Here is a 24,019-nt window from a genome sequence, read left to right as displayed (position 1 = left end):
AAAATGGTGTAAGTATACTTGAAGGTTCCCCAACTAATTACAGAGGTCCTAATAAAATTTTTTGAGAAATTTTTTTTGGATACTCCGGGTGCCAGATTCATTAGCTAATACACAAGAAAAATGAGAAAATTTGGGTGATTCCTAAAAAAGAACTTGTAAATGTGAAACGGGTGTTAAAAAATGGTGTGAGTATACGTGAATGTTCCCTAACTCATTATGGAGGTCCTCATAAAGTGTTTTGAGAAACAAAATTTGGGTGCTTCGGGCGCCAGATCCAAGGGCTAATACATATGAAAAATTGGGTAATTTGAGCGATTCCTAAAAAATTGCTTGAAAATGCAAAAATGTGCTTGAAAAAAATGATGTGAGCATACGTGAAGGTTCCCCAACTCATTACGAAGGTCCTCATAATGTTTTTGAGAAAAAAAATTGGGTGCTCTGGGCGCTAGATCCATGGGCTAATTAATACACACGAAAAATTGAGAATTTTGACGATTCATAAAAAAAGCTTGTAAATGAGGAAATAGGCGTGAAAAATATAGTGTAAGTTTACGTTAAGGTTCCCCAACTCATTACGGAAGTCCTTATAAAGTTTTTTGAGAAATTGTTTTTGGATGCTCTGGGCGTCAATTCAATGGGCTAATACACACAAAAAATTGGAGAATTTGGGCGATTCCTTAAAAAGGGCTTGTAAATGCGAAAATAGGCATTAAAAATGGTGTGAGTATACTTGAAGGTTCCTCAACTAATTACGGAGGTCCTCAAAAAGTTTTTTGAGAAAAAAATTATGGATGCTCTACTCGCCAGATCACTGGGCAAATACACATGAAAAATTGGAAAATTTGGGCGATTCTTAAAAAAAGGCTTGTAAATGTGGAAATGACTGTGAAACAAATGGTGTGAGTATACGTGAAGGTTCCACAACACATTACGGAGGTCCTCATAAAGGTTTTTGACAAAATATTTTTGGGTGCTCCAAACGCTAGATTCAAGGGTTAATACACACGAAAAATCATGAAATTTGGGTAGTTCTTAAAAAAACAGCTTGTAAATGTGGAAATGAGAGTGAAAAAATGGTGTGAGTATACATGAAGGTTCCCTAACTCATTATCGAGGTACTCATAATGTTTTTTGAGAAAAAAAAATTGGATGCTCCGGATTAGATCCATGGGCTAATACGCACGAAAAATTAGAAAATTTGGGCAATTTCTAAAAAAGAGCTTGTAAATGTGGAAATGGGCGTGAAAAAAATGGTGTGACTATACTTAACGGTTCCCCAACTCATTACAGAGGTCCTCATAATTTATTTTTGAGAAAAACAATTTGGGTGCTCTGGGCGCCACATCCATGGGCTAATACACACGAAAAATCAGGAAATTTGAGAGATTCCTAAAAAAAGGCTTGTAAATGCGAAAATGGACGTAAAAAAATGATGTGAATATACGTGAAGGTTCCCCAACTCATTACGGAGGTCCTCATAAAGTTTTTTAAGAATTTTTTTTTGGGATGCTCTAGGCGCCAGATTCATGGGCTAATACACACAAAAAATTGGAAAATTTGAGCAATTCCTAAAAATGTGTTTATAAATGCGAAAATGGGCATGAAAAAAATGGTGTGAGTATACATGCAGGTTCCCCAACTCATTACGGAAGTCCTCATAAACTTTTTTGAGAATTTTTTTTTATGCCCTAGGCGCTAGATCCATGGGCTAATACACACGAAAAATTGGAAAATTTCGGCGATTTCTAAAAAAGGGCTTGTAAGTGCGGAAATTGACGTTAAAAATGGTGTGAGTATGTGTGAAGGTTCCCCAACTCATTGCGGAGGTCCTCATAAAGTTTTTGAGAAAAAAATTGGGTGCTACGAGCATCAGATCAATGGGCTAATACACACGAAAAATTAGGGAATTTGGGTGCATGATTCTTTAAAAATGGCTTGTAAATGAGAAAATAGACGTGAAAAAATGGTGTGTGTATACGTGAAGGCTCCCCAACTCATTACGGAGGTCCTCATAAAAAAATTTGGGAATGTTTTTTTTGGATGCTCTGAGCGTCAGATCCATGGGCTAATTAATACACACGAAAAATCGAGGAATTTGGATGATTCTTAAAAAAGGGAATGTAAATGCGACAGTGGGCGTGAAAAAAATGGTGTGAGTATACGCGAAGTTTTCCCCAACTAATTACGGAGGTCCTTATAAAGATTTTTGAAAAAAAAAATTGGATGCTCTGGGCGCTATATTCATGGGCTAATACACAAGAAAAATGAGGAAATTTAAGCGATTCCTAAAAAGGGCTTGTAAATGCGAAAATGACGTTAAAAAATGGTGTGAGTATACGTGAAGGTTCCCTAACTAATTATAGAGGTCCTCGTAAAGTTTTTTTAGAAATAATTTTGGGTGCTCCGGGCGCCAGATCCATGGGCTAATACACATGAAAAGTCGGGGAATTTGGGCGATTCTTAAAAAATGTTTTGTAAATGCGGAAATGCGCTTGAAAAAAATGGTGTGAGCATACGTGAAGGTTCCCTAACTCATTACGAATGTCCTTATAAAGTTTTTTGAGAAATTTTTTTTGCATGCTCCGGGCACCAGATCAATGGGATAATTATTACACATGAAAAATTGGGAAATTTGGCGATTCCTGAAAAAGCTTGTAAATGTGGAAATGGACGTTAAAAAAATGGTTTGAGTATACGTGAAGGTTCCCCAATTCATTACGAAGGTTCTAATAAATTTTTTTGATAAAAATTTTTTGGGTGCTCCGGGAGCCATATCCATGGGCTAATGTATGCTACAACATTTGACAACTTTGGTTTGTGAATTTTGAAATCCGATTTTTAAAAATACTGTATCATTATCATACCAAATTATTTCGGTATGATTTAGTCTTATATTTTGTTGTATCGGAAATTGATAGGCTTAGTTTATTTGATTTTGACTAATTGCATGTGCTCATGTATATATGAGGGAATTATGACCGACTATTTAAGAAAGTAAAAATTACTTTCTTTGTTAAAATTACACAAAAAAATGCATCCAAGATAGAGCATCAAACTTTCAATGTCTAAACAATTAGCTTTGTGGGTCCATCCACGACGACCTAGTGAACTATATTAGTAGCCTATACGGACCCACACCATTTTTTTTTTTTGGAGATTATCGGTCACAAAACATGAATTTAGCAAAATCTCATTCTTTTGTGCATAATAGTCCACGAATTCTTGGAATATGGCCAATTGACTTCGTTTGGCCTCAAATAATGTAGGTCCATCCAAGACAACCTAAGTGAATAATGGTAGCCTAAACATGATCCACATCATTTTTTTTAGTTTATGGGGTCACAAGCTAGGAATTTAACATTAAAATAGTCTTTTGTGTATGTTAGTCCATAGATTTTTTGAAATATGGTCGGCCGACTCTGTTTGAAATATGGCTTCCAGACGATTTATTTGTGAAACCTTTACGGAACTCTTCGTAGGGATGGTGGAAGTACGTACAGTCTCACAATTTTTTTGAGTCATTTTTGGGCATTTAGGGGCCAATTTACAGGAAATAGGTGATTTTTCTCAATTTTTTGCGTGTCTTAGCCCATGACTGATTTAGTGATACGGCTTCCGGATAATTTCTTTGTGAAACCTTCTGTAGGGAGTTAGGGAGCAGTACGAACAGTCTCGCATTTTTGAGTTTTTTTTGGGCATTTAGGGGCCAATTTATAGGAATTAGACGATTTTTTTAGTTTTTATGTATGCCTTAGCTTATGAATATTTTGGTGATACGGCCTTTGGATGATTTCTTTGCAAAATCTTAACGGAACCCTCTGTAGGAAGTTGATGAAACATTACATACAGTGTCACCATTTTTGAGTCATTTTTTGGGCATTTAGGGGCTAATTTACAACAAGTTATTCGTGTGTGTTAGCCCATGAATATATGTGTGATATGACTTCCGAATAATTTCTTTGCGAAATCCTTATGGAACCCTCCATTGGGAGTTGGAGGATCAGTATGTATAGTCTCACCTTTTTGAGTCAGTTTTGAACATTTAGGTGCCAATTTACAGGACTTAGGCGATTTTCTCAATTTTTTGTGTGTTAGCCCATGAATATTTTGGTGATATGACATTTAGAAGATTTCTTTGTAAAATCTTTACGGAACCCTCCGTAAGGAGTTGGGGGAGAAATATGTACAGTCTCACCATTTTTGAGTCATTTTTGGGTATTCAGGGGTCAATTTCACAATTTTTTGAGTTATTTTGGCTTATTTAAGTGCCAATTTACAAAAATTAGGTGATTTTCTCAATTTTTTTCGCGTGGGCAGAGTGAACTATAATTATTCATTGGTATGGTATTCAATATTTACTTTTTGTAAATATGAAATATCATACTAAATCCTATTGTAACTAATTATGTTTTTCTTTCTATTTTTGTACTTAAATATATTCTAGCATGTTTATGTTAGTAGTCATCGATTTTATACCATGCAACAAAGACGTTAGTTTGTAGATTATCGAAGCTTATGCAAATTTTCTTGAAGAGAATATGGTATATGTAGACTTTATTTCTATCTTTATGGCATAGAGATGTAGTTTTAATATATACACCCTCGCTCGATAGAAAAAAGAACAAGAAGAATTTGAAGCATGATAGCCAAAAAAAAAAAAAGACAAACAAAATAGCAAGATACAAAACAAATGAAGCAGCAGATAATAATACACATAAAAGAAAAGAATTAATTAACATCGCAATCATCACTAAATAATACTACTAATAAGGAGAAGTGTATGAGCCTATCCATTACATCAATTTGCGTACGATAACACTTAACTACGTCTAACCTAATCTTCAACCTCTGTATCTCTTCTTATCTAGAGTCATGAACTTAGTAAACTAAAGTTATACCAAAACATGAGAAATGTTGTGATAAAGTCAATAAACTTCCTTTTACATGAAATGTATCACATAACTATTTATATCACAATAGGGACTACACGAGTGACATTCATCATCTAGCGCACGCGATCGAGCATAGATCGATACGAAAAAAGAAATCGTAAATTTCAAGTCGATAAAAAATTAGACAGAATATCTAAAGATTAGCCTTAAATTTAACGCGTTTTATTTAGATCACTTCTTAAAAGTTTTTTTTTATACATATATTACTATGTATAGTATATATATATATATATATATATATATATATATATATATATATATATTTAGGGACACTTATGCTTGCCATAATGAGTGAGCATGTCACGATAACAAGGGCAAAGATCTTGGTTCCCAGAGGTGCCAGGAGGCACACAGTTACAACGAGTGCAGCAAGTCCCACATGCTCTCAAACACATTTTATGCCTTGAAGCTAGACTACATCTTGCCTCACATGCTGTCCCACATTCTGCAAAAATTTACGAGGACGGATTTAGGATTTTAAGTTCTCGTTGGTAAAAAATTTACAAAATTTGATATGCCAAATTACATCTCCCGAAAGAAGTATAAGCGATCGTTGTCAAATAAAGAACCCAACTTTCAGGTTAGGATCGATCCCCCGGGGACTATGGTTCAGACTTAGGCTAACTTATGCTTATCTATGTTTAGTCAAATGATTTTCGAGAAAAGTAACAAAAGGGGCGGGGGGGTTGAATAAAATAACAGTTTGAGATATCAATATATGAGATGAAAATTAGGGCATAAGTGTTCCCCACAAGCTCTTAACGCAGTATTCCTAATAGTGAAATTTGAAAATGTGAATTTTTGAAGTTGTGATTAATTTTGAAACTTGAAGTTATGTTTGGATATGTATTTTGACTTTGTAATTTTGCGGATGGAGTGAAATTTCTCCTAAAATCTGGTTTGAAAACTTGAAAATATTTAAAGATTAGATTTTCAAATTCTGATCAAATTTAAGATATCAAACAGATATTTGAAAATAAATCTTCAAATTCTAATTCAAAATGTATGGTCAAATGTTAGCAAGCTAAGTTTGTGGAAATATTTGTGCATCTATTACTTTCTTGTGTGACCATGAGTTCAAAATTAGTAGAAAATTACTACTATATGTTTTTTTTTTGAAAAATTCAAGTTCTATGCATTGCACAAAACATCTCTACCAGGCATTTCAAAAGTGTCATGTATATAATTGATTCTAATACAGATATTAGTGATTGCTTTCAGGACACAAAATAAAATAATTTTACAGTTGCTCCCCGATTCCACAAGGAAAATTAATCCTAGCTTAGAGAGGATGCTTGTTAAAATTAGCAGTTAATTTCAATCTCATTTGATACAAATATGAAAATTGAATAATGGACTATAGGTTATATATCACACTTTCAAATTATAAATAAAAGTTGAGGGTTTATAATATATATGATTAATTAATTACCTGATGTAGGGATGTAAGTAGGGTTGTTAGCACCCTCTGGTCCAGCCGTGTACACCTAAATTAATCATCAAATCTTATTTAGCTACGTGTTATAACACGATGAATTTCATAGCTAATTTTTATATAATTCTGATAATAAATTAAATACTCAAATTTAAAAAAGATACCACTTGATTGTCACCGTCACCATCATCATCATCAGCTTCCACAAGACAAAAAACAAATAGAGAAATCAAAACCATAGTAACAAGAAGAAATTTGGAGATGGCCATGGCTAACACTTCTTGAAATAAACTTTTACACTATAGTTTTTAAAGATTATAAAATAAAGTTATCATTCATGATTTTCATATAAATAGACTTGAAAAGAGAGAAAATTAAAGTGAGTAACAGCTGTAAACAGCTTGGAAATTAAAATTAAGTATTATTTGACGTGCAAGTAAGTAATTAATCTATATAACTTTTATTCATGACTAAAAATGAGCATTTTAATACAATTTTAAATTAATAAAATTACAATTAAATTTAGAATTCGGCCACATCAACAGACAAAATGGGGAAAAAGACAAAAGTGGCTGTAATATATCTATCTACTATATATAAAGTTTATCCAATATTCGTGTATTTTCTTAAGAATCTGCTAGAACAATTTTAAAGAATTATTTTTTAAAAGAAATTCTCGTAATTTAGTAATCTTAAGCTCCTCTTGAAACTTGAAATTTACATTTTTGAAGTATGTTTGGATATGTATTTTATTTGAAAATATTTTAAAATTTTGTGAGCGGAAGTTTTAAAATTCTAAAATTGGTGTGAGCCAGTTTTTGAAAACTTGAAAATATTTGTAGATAAGATTTTTTAAATCTGATCAAATTTTATGGTCAATAGATATTTAAAGATAATTTTTTAAAATTTAGTCCAAAATTTATGATCAAAGACTAGTTTAATTAGCCTGCTCCGATCGTCTCCTCTTTTTCGATTGTTGCACTCCCTTCGTTTCATATTAATTATCAAGATTATTAAAAATATTTATCTCAATTTACTTTCCATTTTATAAACTTAAGGTAAAATTAATTATTTTTACTCCATTTTGCTTTAATATTAACTATTCTTGAAATAAAATTAGCTTGACTAATCTTATTCTTAAATTACATTTATTTATTAGAAAGAAATTATGTTAACTAATATGAAACGAAAAGAATAGATGTTAAGAATAGTTTGTTATGAAAGTCGTGTCTTGATTGAAGTTAATTAAAACTTCGTCGTCTCAACTCCTAACTCCCGACAAATAAAAGATGGAACACATTATGGGAATTTGATATACTCCTTCCGTTTCTTTTTACTTATCATATTTTATTTTTTGAAAGTTAATTTGATAAATTTTTGAAATTAAATTTGATTACATTAATTTGATATTTTAAACTAAAAACTTAGATACTCAAAAACTATACAAAAAAAAATATAAATTGCAATTTTTTTGTATATGAATATGATAAAAAATACATTACAAAATATTAATCAAACTTTTATCGTTTAATTCTAAAAAGAAAAAGAAGCCGTAACAACTAAAAAGGAACCAATAGAGTAATATTAGCTTGACTAATCTTATTGTTTTCTTAAATAAAGTAATATAAATTTTGTATCAAATTGACACAACTTTTATTCCCAAGAAAAAGTTTCATGACAATAAAACTAAGTAGTTTCGTTACGTCTCTTTTTCAGAAAATTAAATAATATTTGACAAAAACAAAATTAATACTTCTTATCATTTTTTATTAATAAAATATATACTATTAATCACCGAGTTTAGAAGGCTGTGATTGGTCCAAAAGGGCGGATCAAAGACGAATTTCTCGATTATCAAAAAAAACAAAAAAAAACAAAACCTCCCCGGCCTCCTAAGTTCTCCAATTCGAATTAGAGAAGGAAAGCTAAAAAATAAATCATTTTTTTTTATATTTAAATATCTTTGATTAGTTATTTTTTTTAAAAAAAAACAGACTTCGAAAAAAAAATGATTCAAAGTAGGATTATACAATGTGCTTCATTCAATGAAGATGAAATCAACGTGTCCAATATTTTGCTGGATCTAAAAGACCAAATTGAAGAATCTGAAAGAAAGGTACTGAAAATTATGAATTTTACACTTTTCAATTCTTTGTTTATGCTCAATTTCGTTTATATGTTTATTATTATCGTCTTAATTTACTTGGCATGGCATCCTTTCAATTTTGATAAGCAAGACAATTTCATCCTAATTTACGTGGATTTAGTATTTCAAAAGGTAATTAAACTGTGAGAGTTTATTCGATTAAATTCATTGAACTTTGTTTTGTATCAGTAAAATCACTCAATTTAAGGCTTTTATCTTTCAAAAGTACTCAACTAAAGTTAGTATTAATAAAACTAACATGACAATGAATAAAAGGACTCAAAAGATTATTCAATTTTGAGAATTTTTCTAACAAAATCACTAAACTTTATTTTGTATCAATAAAATCACTCAACTTAAGACTTAATATGAAAACTTATTATTAAACTTAGGGATAAGAGTTTGAAAAATACTCCAACTTTGGTCGGATTTGTTATCGCGATACTAAACTTTCATGAAGACCTATTATCTCCCTAGACTATTTAATATTGTATTTTAAACATATATATTTGCCCACGTGGACATAAAAAATAATGCAAAATTATAAATAGTAATGTGTCCACGTGGACACATATATACCTTTAAAATACACTATTAAATAGTTCGGGGGGTAAAAAATACGGTATTAGATAGTCTAGGGAGGTAATAGGTCCTTATGAAAGTTTAGTATCGCAACAGCAAATCCGACCAAAGTTGGGATATTTTTCAGACCCTTATCCCTTAAACTTACGTCTGAGATGTAACAAACTTCACCAGATTCATGGGCTAAATTTAAGCCAATTAAAATATGTTAGATTAATAAAGTTACGATTTGTCATGTTAATTTTTTTTAATGATAAATAGAGTTGAGTGATTTTATTGATACAAAGATTTTGAGTTGAGTAATTTAAATGATGAATTTAGTTGAGTGATTTTGAAAAATAAAACCTCTAAGTTGAGTGATTTTATTCGTACAATACAAAATACGTTTAATAACTTTACTAGATATTTCAATTCCTATATACTATAATTTATATATTTTTCATATATGTAAATTTTATTCGATAAAAACTTATAATTTTCGTATTTAAAACTTTAACATTCAAACTTACGAATTACGATATTAAATAAATTAGAACAAAGAATATACAATTTTTGTTTGAATTCTTGCCTTTGCAGATAAGAGAAAAGTTGATGCGTAATATACAGAAGTTGACTCGATGTAGAGAATCCCTAAGACGGGTGAGTGAGTTTGTGAATTATTTAAAATTATCTTGTTTTTTGGGAGTACAAGTTTGAGCAGTGAAAATAGTCATTAATATTTTGCATTAAACACAATCTTGGAGGTGCGGTCTTTCTTCAAATCCTACTAACACGGAATGCTTAGTTCATTGGATTACTCTTTTTTATCCTCTCTTTTATTATCTCCATGTGACTTATAAATCACATGTTTAAGCAGTGAAAACAATCACTAATTATTGTATTACGATAAATTGTGTCTCATCACACCCCTCAGACTGCATCCCTTTCCCAAACTCTACTAATACGTGATGCTTAGTTCATCAATCTACTCTTTTTCTTCTTCTTTATTTTGGTCATGTGTTTACTCCCTCCTAATTCTTTTGTCTAAAACTTCTTTTTCTTTGCCGTAATTGTACAGGAGGTGGAGATAGTACAAAGTTATAATAACAAGCAAAATGCTTACAATGTTGAGTTAAAAGCAATGAGAGAAAAGGTAACTAATGAAATCCTCCAAATTTTTCACTTTTTATTTGAAATCAGTGTTTGACCATGAAAAATCTAATTCATCTTGAAGTTGAATTTCAAATTTAGTAAACAACTTATAACTTGTTTTTCATCTCGCTTTTCACTTTTAAAGTTATATTTAATTACACTCAAACATGAACATTATTTTAAATTATTTTTCTTATAAAAAGTATAATCAAATACAATTTTATTATGACGTTACTAAATCGGATTTATTACTTGCTAATTACAGGTAATGGCAAACTTAAACGGACAAGAACTAGAGACCAACCATATGTTACAGTACCCAATGGGCCAACTGCCACAATTGGGCTCTATGAACCATACAAGCCCAATAGTAATGGGCCAACTTCCACAAGCACAGCCCATATTCTCATCTACTAATGGATTGGGCTTTGTGAGCTATACAGGCCCAATAATTGGTATGCCTAATATTGCTGAAAGAAAGGCCCAATATTCAGAAGCAAGGAGAAAAAGGAGGGTGAAAAGAATTGAAACTAAGAGATCATCTGGTTTAATAGATAATTAGATTTGGTGTAATTCGTTTTAAATCATTTATTGTATTTTTTTTTTCATTCACAAAAGAACAAATAACACAGAGAGTTCATCCAAAGTACAATAAAAAAGCTAAAAAAAAAAAAACATAAGCAATAACAAATCCAGAAACAGAAAATAAATGAAGATGTAGTATGGGGTTCATGGGTTCGGTCGAACCCAGTAACTTTTCCGTAGACCCTGTATTTGTACTAGAAAACTAGTTAAATATATATGTATATTAACCTATGAACCCCTATCAGTGAACCCCCAAACTCTTAATTCTAGCTCCGCCTCTGAGTAGTAATACAAAAATTTGAAAAGTCATTGACCTTCGTAATGCTCGTCAACGCCATCATCAAAATCTTCCTCAACCTCAGCAGTAGCATCTTGGTACTGTTGATATTCTGCAACCAAATCATTCATATTACTCTCAGCTTCAGTAAATTCCATTTCATCCATTCCTTCCCCAGTATACCAATGCAAAAACGCCTTTCGCCTATACATGGCCGTGAACTGCTCACTCACTCTCCTAAACATTTCTTGAATGGATGTCGAATTGCCAATAAATGTGGATGCCATTTTAAGCCCAGTTGGTGGAATGTCACACACACTAGACTTCACATTGTTAGGGATCCACTCAACAAAGTACAACGAGTTCTTATTTTGGACATTGATCATTTGTTCATCTACTTCTTTAGTGCTCATTTTTCCCCTAAACATAGCAGATGCTGTTAAGTAACGCCCATGACGAGGGTCAGCTGCACACATCATATTCTTAGCATCCCACATTTGTTGTGTAAGCTCTGGAACTGTGAGGGAACTGTATTGCTGTGATCCACGAGATGTCAGTGGTGCGAATCCCACCATGAAGAAATGAAGACGTGGGAAAGGGATTAGATTCACAGCCAATTTTCTCAAGTCTGAGTTCAGCTGACCGGGAAATCGCAGACAACATGTAACACCACTCATTGTTGCAGATATCAAATGATTTAGGTCACCAACTGCAAACAAAAAGGATACTCCATTCGTATCAAACTATCAATTTATATAACGTTGCTTAACTAAACTCGATGATTTTACATCAGGATTTAGAATTAATAAATTCCATTTTGTTGCCCTTTTTATAATAGAGTTCGAGCTAGAAGGCTAAATGTAATAATACTCCGTTATTTTAGGAATGATGCGACACATTTGGAACGTTCTCAAATGAAAAGAGTAAGATCATATAAGTTAATATCAAAGAGAGGAACTTACAAGTTGGATTAGTGAGTTTTAGAGTCCTAAAACAGATGTCGTAGAGGGCTTCATTGTCGAGGACCATACATTCATCAGCGTTCTCTACTAATTGGTGCACAGAAAGTGTAGCATTGTATGGTTCGACAACAGTGTCTGAAACCTTCGGAGATGGAAAAACAGAGAAGGTGAGCATCATTCGGTCTGGATACTCTTCCCTTATCTTTGAAATTAAGAGAGTTCCCATGCCGGAACCAGTCCCTCCTCCAAGTGAGTGACAAACCTGAAATCCTGGCTCATAAAACAAAATACGAAGATTGTAAATAAAATAAACAGAGGCCCAATTTAAAATGTAGATAAATACAATCCTTCTAAAATTCATATATGTTCAAAGACTCAGAAAAGACTAAAGCATTTGTGGGAACTCCAAAAATGGATAAAAAAATCAAAGTGTGGTCGATGTGAGAGATTCTCGTTCTACAAATCTTAGGCGTTCATATCTCCAGAAAATCATGGATCATTGTACGGTTTTTTCGATATAACATTCAAATTTTGTACTATAAATTTTGAGAAAAGACACTAGGCAGTAAGATCCTTGATTAATTTCGACAGTAGAAAAGACAAGGTGATCGAATCCAACTTTCCAGCGTTAATTCAGATTGTTTACAGAAAAAAAGAAGGAAAGTGCATCATCTATCATAATTCCAGCTCTTTTTTTGGATGTGGCTCACCATGAAGGTGCATTATAGATCATAATTATGCCACAACTTTTCCATATGTTTTGTCCAAAATGTTTCTTATATTTTCTTAAACTACATATCTTATCAAATACTATACATCTATGAATGTACATTAACAGAGACAAATTCTATTTTATACGTTTGCATACAATCATTCAGGCATCATACGAACAAACTCTATCCATATTTATAAGCATTACAGCTATCATTGTCGCCACAGGTGATTAACATCAAACAGTTTACAAGCACTTCAATTATTTCATTATCTATCCATCAAAACTTTTACTGAAACACATTTCACTTTTCGATATTAAACTACATGATTTTACCAAATATGAGAAGAATTGCAACATTTTTCACATAGTTTTTGAATATCTAAACTTTGGAAGCAAAAAAAAAAAATATTGCAAACCTTGCATGCAGTCACAATACTCAGCTTCTTTACGAACAACATCGAGAACAGAATCAATCAACTCAGCGCCTTCAGTATAATGTCCTTTAGCCCAATTATTTCCAGCACCAGATTGTCCAAAAACAAAATTATCAGGGCGAAAAATTTGTCCAGAAGGACCAGATCTAATACTATCCATAGTACCGGGTTCGAGATCCATAAGAACAGCTCTAGGTACAAAACGACCAGCAGTAGCTTCATTGAAATACACATTAATCCGTTCAAGTTGAAGATCAGATGCACCTGCATTACCAGCATTGTAACGTCCCGTTGGATCAATGCCGTGTTCATCACATATAACTTCCCAGAATTTTGAACCGATTTGGTTCCCGCATTGCCCTCCTTGAATGTGTAAGATTTCTCTCATTTCGTCTTTTTTTTTTGCTTTTGTTAGAATGGAAATGGAAAGAAAATGCGAAGAAATAAAGAGAATATTATGAAAAACAGAGAAGAGTGGTTATGAGGCGACGGAACAAAAATGCGGACGAATTGAAACCGCTTGACTGATCGATAGGGACAAAGGCCCACGTGGCCACCGTCAAAAAGCTCGTTTGGTTGAGAAATAAGTTATTCTATAAAGGGAAAAAAAAAAGATAAATATACCTCCGAATTATGTAAATACCCTCTGTCATACTTTTGGACATTGGTGCCCCTGCCGTCACCCTTTATACTAGCAGACATACACGTGACATAATATTATCGACTGACGTGACATTTATTAAATATCTAATCAACGGATAAGATTGCGCCACATGTCCCCTATTTAGTCTTCCGTTAGAGGAAAGGACATATATGCTGTAGTTTTTGGATGACAGGAACACCAATGTCTCAAAAGTATGACTGAAGGTATTTACATACCATTTACGATAATTTGAGGGTATATTTATCTTTTTTTTTCCTTCTATGAATGACAGAGTTACACTACTACAACTTACAAGCATTAATAATTGTTGCATGGCTCGAACTCTTGATCTATAGTTCTCACATACACGTTACTATGTCTCATCCAACATTTGAAGCAAAAGTAATTTTAGCTCTTAATTTGTTTATTCATCTTATTAACATTATTATTATGCTTATGTGGTGGTGTTTTTTCAAATAGTTTTAAATTTTAAATAGTAACTGATGATGGATATAAATTTTGTTTAAAAATTGATGTCTATTTTCTTTAAAAAAAAAAAAAAAAACTAAAAAGGTACGTCTAAACAGATATCTATGAGGCTGCTTCTCTCTTGACCACATGTCTGGATTCCGAGCCCCGAGTATCTTTGAAAATGAATACAGATGAAAGAGAGACATTCTTCTAAATTTCTTTTGGTGTAAATGAGAATTACAGTTACATGTAAGCTTGCTTAGTAGCAAATACATAAGAAATGTGACCAGAAGGCCCAGAATAAACAAGTTAGAAACATGCTGAACAAGTAAACTTTTGCACCTATTCTTAAAGTAATGTCAAGAATCATATTACATTCAGAAATTATGTCTTTATTCAACTATATAGTGCCTCCCTCCCAGTTTAAATCAATATAGACCCCCTCCTTCTACCTTTAATTTACCTACTGCTACAAGACACTGGCCAGTAAATGATTTAACGACTGGGATAACAAATTGAAGTTTACTTCCATGGTGGTGGATGATGTTTGAAAGGGGAAGGTTCCCAGCCACCATCTGGTTCTTTGCGTTTCCCACCGATACTCAAACTGGTTGAGGGTTGCATGTTCATCCTGAAGTGTTCATCCATCGTTCTAGCTTGTCCTTGATCAAAAAGCTGCCTCAGACCTCCGGTGTCTTTATTTCCACGATCAAGTACTAAGCCAGTGTCGAGATCCAGACCACTTCGTGATGGCCAAACTCCGTTGGGAACAGGTGCACTTCCCATGTTTAAAACGAATGATTGTTGGGAGAAAGATGGTGGTATTGCTGAAGCAGATCCGCCAATTTGAGGTACAACAGGAGCCCCCCTGGAATCCACCATGTAAGGAATATGACCACTGGGTCCATACATTGGTGAGGAGAAAGCCATGGGAGGAACTGGAGCAATGCCACTGTAACCAAAAGCAGGAAGAGGGGTATATTGAAATGGAGATCCCATTCCTAAAACTCCTCCACCTCTTGCAACATTATGCTCAACAGTGTTTTCCGCTACCCTACCATTTGGAAAAGGAAAAGACTGAGCAGCATAATCTTTACGGTTGACTTCTACCTTCACGCCCATGATGGACACAACAGTATCACCTGATTTTATTCCACCAGATGCATTAGAATTCTGAGGTGGTTTCTTGAAGTTGCTCAGATTTGAGAAATCATTGAGAAAAGATGACTGGTCATTTAGATCAAAGTTCCTTAATGAAGGCTGCTTTGATGATGATGATGATGAAGGTGACTGGCTCGGATGACCATTCCTCAGAGACAAGAGTGATCCCTCCATCCGCCAATCAGATGGTGCCTCACCCTCCTCACTTGCACAGTTAAGATCCCACTCTAACATTTCCGATTTTCTTGGACTGGCTTCACGAGAAGATTTCCCTAGAGGAAGAGCAGATGATAGTGAAACTTTCTTTTCAGGAAAAAGGTCTGCAACCCTATCTTCTCCACCTTCAGATACATTCAGATCAATATCATGGAAACATTGCATTTGCTTTGAGCTGCTGGCATTCCCGCCAGAGGAAACAGCCTTCTCACCTCCAGGAATCCGGCGAGGTGATGCAGGCCGAAAAGCACTTGTTGCAGCAGATCCTTTCCATCCAAGAGTTCCTTCAAACTGTAAGGGAGTAGCAGGTACTCCAGAGGCAGCTGCAGCCCTTGAAGCAGAAACAACAGAGACAGAACTGGAGATTGGATTTCCTGGGCTATCTATATCATCTGAACAAACCTCTAGATTCAGATCAAAAGTGCACAGAACTTTGTCAACGTTGGTTTCAAGATCCAAAGTGGCATCAACAACCTGAGAAGATTCCACCTTCACAGTTCCATTGATTGGTCTAGCTTCTGAGTTTGCAAGTGAAGCTTCAGTCGAAGGAGCCATTCCTCTTGATACTTCCTTGTTAGAGCACTCGAACCTTTTTTGGCGTTGTTTTGCACTACTAGAATCTGGGCTACCAGGCTCATGAACTTTACTCTCCTCTATTTTTTCAGAAGAACTGCAACTCTGAACTTCCCTCTCCACTTCTATTGCAACTTGTCTAGCTAATTCTAAAGGATCCATGATGCCATAGTCAAAATCAATATCACTTTTCTTGCCAAACACACTATGGTCTCTACCTCCCTTTCCTGCTTCTTGAAATTCACTTTCATTTTCCATATCATCCTCACTGTTGTCACTAGTGTGTTTGTCCTCACTGTTGTCGCTAGTGTGTTTGTCAGCCTGACCAACAACAGAATCTACGGGATGTTCCAGATTATGCTTGTCGGAGTCCTGCAATATGTCATTGTTGCACTTTCTGTTTTCTGTAGCTTCAAGCACTATCTTGCTGCTGCCATGATTTTCAGGTCTGCTATCATCCACCGGTGTCTTTCCCTTGGGAACAGCCACTGAGACATCACCAAAAGTAGAATTTCCGCTACAACTCTTTTCATTGTAGACATCAGTTTGTTTTTGTAAATCTGATCCAGCAATAGCATCCAAAGCTTCTCTGATATCAGTAACTAAAGAAATAGTTCTGTCTTCCAATGATTTAGACACTGCGGAGTTGAATTTCTCAGAACTTCCGACTTCTTTAATGTGACTTAAGTGATTAATTGAATCTGAAACAGGAACATCTGTCTGTTCATCAGCAGGACCAGGTCTCAATACTATAGAAGTGCACGTATTTGACGTATCAATAACATTGGTGGCACACTCTGCCTGATGTGTCGGGTGTTCAACCTTGTGACCTTCAGTAACCGAATTTGACAAAGAAGAGCCTGGAAACGCATCCTTCATGTGTGTATGCTCTAAATTTTGGTCGGATGTTGCGGTATCTCCAACCCTAGATTGATGGATATCAGACCTTGAAGACAGTATCTTACTATTGCCAACATGTTCCTTGGTCGTTTCTTCTCCAGAACCTCCTTCCACAGACGACGGTTCAGACAGCCCATTTTCCCCAACAAGATTCGCAGTATCTCTTGTTTTATCATCAATAGATGCTTGTACTTTTTCAATACCCACTGAAACCATACAGTCGTCTTTCCCTTTATTCCAACTATCAAATAATGTTTTAGCCCTCTCTTGCACCTTAGAATTATTGTGCCCAAGGAGGCTCTTCACAGTCAGCCAGATTCCAGAAGATACAGACTTCTCATCATCTACATGCAGCCTTTCAACAGCTCGCAGTAAAAGATCAATCAAATGACTAATTGATTCATCTACAAAGTACTCACCTGTCTCATTTCCAAATCTTAGAGCATCCCGTAACCAACTCTGAATAAAGCTGAGTCCATCTAGCTGGATAAAGAGTTCAAGACACTCTTTATTCTCAGTTGCAGCTATCGTGCTTGCAACAGCAGACCACTGCTTTGTTGTTTCACCAGCATTCTTGACATCACACTCTCTTTCCTTCTGCATTATGGAGACTAGCTCCTGGACTCGAGAAGGAGTAGTGAGCCCATTACTCATCTCAGTCAAGGTAAAGAAGTCCTCGAGTTTCATAATGTAAAAGTAACTCACAAATCAGGACTTCCAAGATGTAAAGTGATGCTTGTAACATCTACCCTTTGCATGATGTCTGAAAAAGATAAAGAAAAGGAATATCCAGCAACCTCCACCTGCAAAAAAACATTGAAAATTGATCCAAAATATTAGTTCAATAGATCTAATAGACACGAAGATTTGTTAATAGGACCTTCTACTCGAGAGCTGACTAGTTGTTTAAACATCATTGGGAGATACAAAGGAATGTTAATTCTTAACGTTGCATCAATTTTGCCTTTATTAAACAAAAAAACATTCAAATAAAGCAAACAGAAGGCATGAATGGTCGAATGTTCACAAAGGCACGTTTAAGCCCTAAAGCGAGTCACAAAACATGTTGAACACTTAGCCTTGCTTTATGGGCGCTTCAATGTTGCCATTAAGGCTCTAAGACATACTTTTCCTTGCCAATGAGAGTAATCCTGAAGATGTGATACCAAACAATTGATATTTTTGTTTATCATTATTCTTTTTCAATTTCTTTGTCCAAATATTTGTTATGCAAGCTAATGCTTATTAATCTTGGACTACACATACATAATTCAAATTTTTTCCCCAATTGCACCGTTTTCCATTAAAGTCAACGCTTTATTTGTGTTCTGCGCTTAAAACCCCAAAGCAGCTTAGAGTTTTTTTTGCACTCTTTGCTTTTGATAACACTGCAATAGTCCTACAAGGTGGCAACACTAATTATGCCTCAAGAGCTCCTGCATCACCAAACAGATAAGACACTGTTGTAAATAGTAAATCCGACTATTTCATTTTATTCCCAACAATTAACATCGTATCAATTACATGAACCTTGTGCCTGACTCAACCAAAAAAAAACGATATCATAAAGTGATAGTTACCCAAGACCATACAAAGTGACAACTCATTCCCTCAATGCCCAGGCCTCGCTATACAACAAAACAAGGAGAGGTGAGGATCCTCTTTATATGGTTTGAAGCAACCCTCACCTCCTCCTGAGCTACCTTTTGGAATTAAGTAAGGCCCAACGTCCATTCTTTTCACATGTTATAGGAGCAGGTATGTTCGGGGTTCAAATTTCACCACCACACAAAAAAGCAAAAAAATTATTTCCACGTATTTGACCCATGAAAAAAGAACAAGGCTCACGTGTAAATAAGCATGCTGAGACATAGCATAATTCAATAATTAAGTGTGGTCTCTCTGATAATTTACACTTCCAGATGAGATGGCCACACACTCTGACACATTGGAAAAGATATTTCTTCAAAAACTATAGACCAATGATATGTGATCATCAACTAAAACCATTATCACCTTGGTAAGTTTTTTTTTTTTGACAGTGTTAACAAGAATTGGCTTTTCTATATATATATATACAACAAAAACAGACCCAGCGAAATACCAAATAGGACCCCAGGAGGGTGAGGTGTACGCCAAACCTTATCCCAACCTCATATAGGTAGAGAGGTTGTTTCTGAAAGACCCTCAACTTAAGTATTGCATCCGCCCACTTGATACTCTATTATTATATTGTAAGCAACCAGCATGACAATATTTCTTTTTGTGATTCGTTACTAATTCCCACATATGTAACAAGTTAATTTTGGCATATGCTATACAAGTCTAAGAGAAACATGAACTAACACAATAAAACTAAGAGGAAAACGACACATTCATTAATATATGCCAAAGAAAACTTTAGTTTTAGTACGTGACATACATTGTGCTACTCCAACTCCCAATACAATATTCTTACCCTTTTCATTTATTACGATTTCTCCTCCTTGTAAAGTTGAACGAAAATTGACTCTAGTCAGTTTAAATTATTTAACATTAATGTTATTACTATTGGAGATGGATTCAAAATTTAAATTTTATGGGTATATGTAATAACCTCAAGATAATATTCAATAATAACGGGATTCATAATCCATTATTTATAGATACTTACTGAAGGTTCTGAACAAAAGTTATTGTGTTCACCTGAACCAGTGTATGAAACTCTAGATCTGTCCCTCATTATTACCTTTCTATATAATATATATAATAGAATTGCTCTATATATGGAGATAGTTCTACTTTTCATATTATTTGATTTTTCTCAAGAAAATTGGTCTATGCATACTTTCCAACAATAGAATCAGAATGTATTTATAAAAAAGGTAGAATATTTAGCCCCCAAGGCCTAGCTCAAGTGGGAAAAGGTGGAGGATTTGTGGCTTAGGTCGCAGGTTCAAGCCCCACACCATGCAAAGCGAACCCGGTATTTAAGTGGAGAAGGGTAGAGGGGCGGGCCCATTATCCACCAAGTTTAGAAGACTGTGATTGGTCCAAAGGACAGGTCACAGACGGATTTCTCGGTTATCAAAATAAAAAAAAAAGTTGAATATTTAACAGCATTGAAGAGATTATGTGAATAGTTAAATTTTTGAATTGGCTCATGCCTTTTAAAAAAAATTGCATTGGCTCATGCTCTAATCACCAGTGTTGTCAAAGGCGCACTTAAGCCCTAAAGCGAGGCTCAAAACGTGTTGAGCGCTTCACCATGCTTTATGTATGCTTCAGTGCGTCATCAAGGTTCTAAGACATACTTTTCCTTGTCAATGAGCCTCTGCTGAAGAGGTGACACTAAGCCATTGATATTTCACTCTATCATAAAAAAAAATTCAATTTCTTTGCTCATATATTTGTTATTCATGTTTATAATTTATTAGTCTTGGACTAAATATATATATTTGTATTTTTTTCTCCCTTTGCACCTTTTTTCATTAAAGCTCATACTTTATTTACACTTTGCACTTAAAGCCCCAGTGGACATTAGAACTTTTCGCCTTTGATAACACTGCTAATAACTCCAGTCCCAGATAATTGAAGAAACCAAACTTTTGTATGATTAATGCTCTAATAACTCTTGTCCTGACTTAGTTTAGCAAAACATAGTGAGCATGACAAGTAGGATCACTTTTTCCTTTTTCCTTTTTTTTTGGTTGAACCTAGCATGGAAAATGGATCTTTTCCTATAATCTGGATAAGGGAAACAAAATTACGGATTTTTATGACTAAAATACCCTGAAATATCCAGCCAAGCTTATGTATTCCAAGTTCTGAATTGGGATATCTTTTTTATTACTTGCTGGGTTGGAGCACCTTCAAACTTACCGCCACTACCTCAGACATCTTTCTATGACACCCTACCTGACATCATCATGAGTAAGACTCCCGATATAATAGTAAAAGAAATATGTGTACATAGATCGACTCATCAAGTTCCATTAAAATAGGATTTGTGCTATCTATTGATAAGACTGAATCGGATCGACTCAACTAATATGATGGATAGGATGGCAGTTAGCGTTATATTTATTTAGGCCTTGTCTCCATTTCATTATCTTCCTCTTTCCTTGTATAGTTTGGAAGACAAGACAGAAGACAATGAAATGAAGAAAAATATTTAAGTTAATTTTTTTTGTAAGATAAATAATTTTATTGACATTTGGGGAAACCCCATGTACAAACCGTATATACCAAAAATAAAAGGACCTACACCAAATTGTGGTTGTCACAAAAGAGATTCAATCCATAAATAAAGTTTATTATCATATGTTTATGTGGGATGGAACGCCCTTAATACTTTTGGCACTTATTATCAATAGTTGACAATTTTTTCTTTGTGATTGTAACAATCAATTCAAGCAACGGAAAGAATCGCAGTAGAGCACCCTGAGTGCAAAAGTATCCCCATACTGCCCAACATTTGAATACATTTTCTCCACTGCCAATAGGTTCAGAAATTCGGTCTTTGCTAGAGAAATGTCTGTAGGAGTTAACTTAACATCTAAATTCAGGACTAACATGTAGGTATCCGTCAGGGAAGCCAGATCTTCAGCTTCTTGACAAACTTAAGATTGCTAAAAATGCATAGAAGCAAATTTGAACCTCCTGCTGCTAGGTTCAAAATGCTACTATTCTCCCCGCTACTTTTAGGCTAGTTAAGTCTGCAAAGAAGAACAGGCAAATATAGGATAGGTAAATGGTATTCCTTCTTCCTTTTCTCTCTCACATCCTTCCGCGTTTTGAGCCTTGTCGAAAAGTTCATAAGATCAACTAGCCCTGTTCATATAACTTTCACTTTACTATTTTTTTGTTTGATAGCCGAGAAATTTTCACGGGCCAGTGGCGCACACTTCAAAGGTAATGGCTCCACCCCTCTACCTTTTTCCATTTAAACACTAGGCTTTTGTTTGTGGAAAGAATCGAACCTGTGATGTGCGTCTAACCCACACATCATGTGACGTGTTCTTACCACTAGATAGTTATGCAAATTAAAGATAGACCAATTTACAATTTTGAATAGCTTGGCAATTGTAAAAGAATGTTGAGCATCCAACCCAAAACCTTCAGCAAAGGAGCAGAATAGCTCAAGACCTTTATAAGCCCATTGGAAGCCTTACACAATCCACGGGGGTCGGACAACTATATAACTCAACAGCAATCACAAAATTAGTATTATTTCCAAAAACAGAGAAAAAGCTAACACAAACAATAACAACACTTCAATCAAAATCACTCAGCTAAACAATATAAATCTTCACTATCCATTTCCCTCTATTTTAACCACTTCAATTCTAGAAAACAAACCTAAACCCTAAAACAGGCCAAGCTGAGCCAAACAAGATACAAAAACAAATCCCCCAAACCTCAAAATAAACCAACCAACAAACAAAAACCAGATAAGAATTCATTTACCATAAGCCTAAAAATGCCTAAAAATCATACCTTTACACAACAAAAAAAAATCAAAATTACACAATAGATGCAATCAAGATTAACCCAATTAACCCAATACTCCAAAATAATTGCATTAATTAAAAAAACTTCAAAAAGCAATAAACTTTACCTGAATACAGCAAAAAAACCCTAACTTTGTCTCCAATTTGAAACTTCAAAAGCTCAATTTTTTTGCTTCGTTTGCGCTGTAGATTTCGAATTCCACAAATTGGGTATCAGTAATTTTAGCTTCTGGTTCACTATTTCTCTGAATTTTTTTCAAAAATCCCTGGTTTGTCTCTCGTAAGAACACAGAAAACAAGAAAGGACTAACCTTTCTTCTTCAGCTGTCCTTTTCTTTTTTTTGTTTCTATTTTTAAGTGTACCCTCTTTTTCTCTCTCTTTATTTATCTTTCTTCTTCTTTTTTTTTAAAATATAATACTACTAACATATTACTCCCATCGTTTCAATTTATGTAACACATTTCGAGTTTCAAGATTCAAACAAGACTATTTTTTATCGAAATTTTTTTCATATATCTTTTATTGTTAATTATTGTGAATTATAATACTTTTTATGTAGTTTACAAATATATATATATATATATATATTTCGTTTCAAAAAATTGAAGATGTGATGAGCAAATTTCCGAATCAAACTTAAATTGTTTGACTCTCGAAAAATAAAATGTGTCACATAAATTGGGACACAAGGAGTAACATATTGGTATAGTAAGTTAGAAAAGTTGTCACATGCAGTGGATGATGTTGCTACTTTCTTAATTAAAGATTTTGGGTTCAAGCTTTAGATATAAAAGAATTCTTAATATGAAGCGCTACCTCCTAAATGAGGCTCTGACCGGCGCGAATCCGGAATATAATGGCTTAATATATTGATAGCTTTTTTGATTTGTTCGTAAATTTTATTTAGATACACAAATTGTGATTTATCTCTGATTGAATATCTGAATATATAATGAAGTGTTTTTGTGAGAAATGAACTAGTTATGCAAGATTATAATGTACTATCTTATTAGCTTCATATATTGATATCCTTTTAAACTTGTTAGCAAAATTTTATTTAGACATTTGAATTATGGTTTTTCTCTAATTGAGTATCTGATGATAAAATGATTTTATATATTGTAAATTGATGAGTTGATTTGGATTTTCTTGTTCAAATGACGATTGTGTAGATAAGTTAATCACTTAAAATATGTTACCTTCTTTAATTTTACGAATTAGTTTCAACAAGTCATCAAACCTCAGACAAGTTTCAATTGGGGATGATGTGTATAATTAAGCGAGATGACATATTTTAAATGATTAATTTATCTATGTAATAGACAATTGAGATTACGTGCAAG

At 34.0% G+C, this 24,019-nt stretch overlaps 3 protein-coding genes across 3 annotated transcripts; all 3 read right to left on the bottom strand.

Moving 5' to 3' along the window:
* Positions 1-5,200: 5,200 nt before the first annotated feature.
* Positions 5,201-6,709, bottom strand: LOC125862744 (cypmaclein-like). Its single transcript, XM_049542880.1, has 3 exons — positions 6,552-6,709; positions 6,385-6,439; positions 5,201-5,397 (listed from the first exon to the last, which is right to left on the bottom strand). The coding sequence occupies exons 1-3, from the start codon at positions 6,654-6,656 to the stop codon at positions 5,216-5,218; spliced, it is 342 nt and encodes a 113-aa protein (XP_049398837.1). The 5' UTR covers positions 6,657-6,709; the 3' UTR covers positions 5,201-5,215.
* A 4,413-nt stretch (positions 6,710-11,122) lies between these two features.
* LOC125862740 (tubulin beta chain-like) lies at positions 11,123-13,616 on the bottom strand. Its single transcript, XM_049542876.1, has 3 exons — positions 13,202-13,616; positions 12,071-12,340; positions 11,123-11,817 (listed from the first exon to the last, which is right to left on the bottom strand). The coding sequence occupies exons 1-3, from the start codon at positions 13,605-13,607 to the stop codon at positions 11,138-11,140; spliced, it is 1,356 nt and encodes a 451-aa protein (XP_049398833.1). The 5' UTR covers positions 13,608-13,616; the 3' UTR covers positions 11,123-11,137.
* A 1,038-nt stretch (positions 13,617-14,654) lies between these two features.
* On the bottom strand, positions 14,655-23,024 carry LOC125862729 (uncharacterized). The gene is made up of 2 exons (XM_049542860.1): positions 22,783-23,024; positions 14,655-17,986 (listed from the first exon to the last, which is right to left on the bottom strand). The coding sequence occupies exon 2, from the start codon at positions 17,868-17,870 to the stop codon at positions 14,856-14,858; it is 3,015 nt and encodes a 1,004-aa protein (XP_049398817.1). The 5' UTR covers positions 17,871-17,986; positions 22,783-23,024; the 3' UTR covers positions 14,655-14,855.
* Positions 23,025-24,019: the final 995 nt, after the last annotated feature.

Source organism: Solanum stenotomum, chromosome 4 (genome assembly GCF_019186545.1).
Source record: "Solanum stenotomum isolate F172 chromosome 4, ASM1918654v1, whole genome shotgun sequence".
Lineage (NCBI taxonomy): Eukaryota > Viridiplantae > Streptophyta > Magnoliopsida > Solanales > Solanaceae > Solanum > Solanum stenotomum.
Note: the sequence above shows the minus strand (reverse complement) of the source record. Positions and strands in the feature narration are given on the sequence as shown.

Excerpts from the sequence above, each read along its gene's own strand:
- LOC125862729 (XM_049542860.1), bottom strand. The coding sequence starts at position 17,870 with ATGAAACTCGAGGACTTCTTTACCTTGACTGAGATGAGTAATGGGCTC.
- LOC125862744 (XM_049542880.1), bottom strand. The coding sequence starts at position 6,656 with ATGGCCATCTCCAAATTTCTTCTTGTTACTATGGTTTTGATTTCTCTA. Across the intron at positions 6,440-6,551 it reads GTGACGGTGACAATCAAGTG|GTGTACACGGCTGGACCAGA; the intron begins GTATCTTTTTTA and ends TGATTAATTTAG. Across the intron at positions 5,398-6,384 it reads TACTTACATCCCTACATCAG|AATGTGGGACAGCATGTGAG; the intron begins GTAATTAATTAA and ends AAATTTTTGCAG.
- LOC125862740 (XM_049542876.1), bottom strand. The coding sequence starts at position 13,607 with ATGAGAGAAATCTTACACATTCAAGGAGGGCAATGCGGGAACCAAATC. Across the intron at positions 12,341-13,201 it reads GTATTGTGACTGCATGCAAG|GATTTCAGGTTTGTCACTCA; the intron begins GTTTGCAATATT and ends TTTATGAGCCAG. Across the intron at positions 11,818-12,070 it reads AAAACTCACTAATCCAACTT|TTGGTGACCTAAATCATTTG; the intron begins GTAAGTTCCTCT and ends TTTTGTTTGCAG.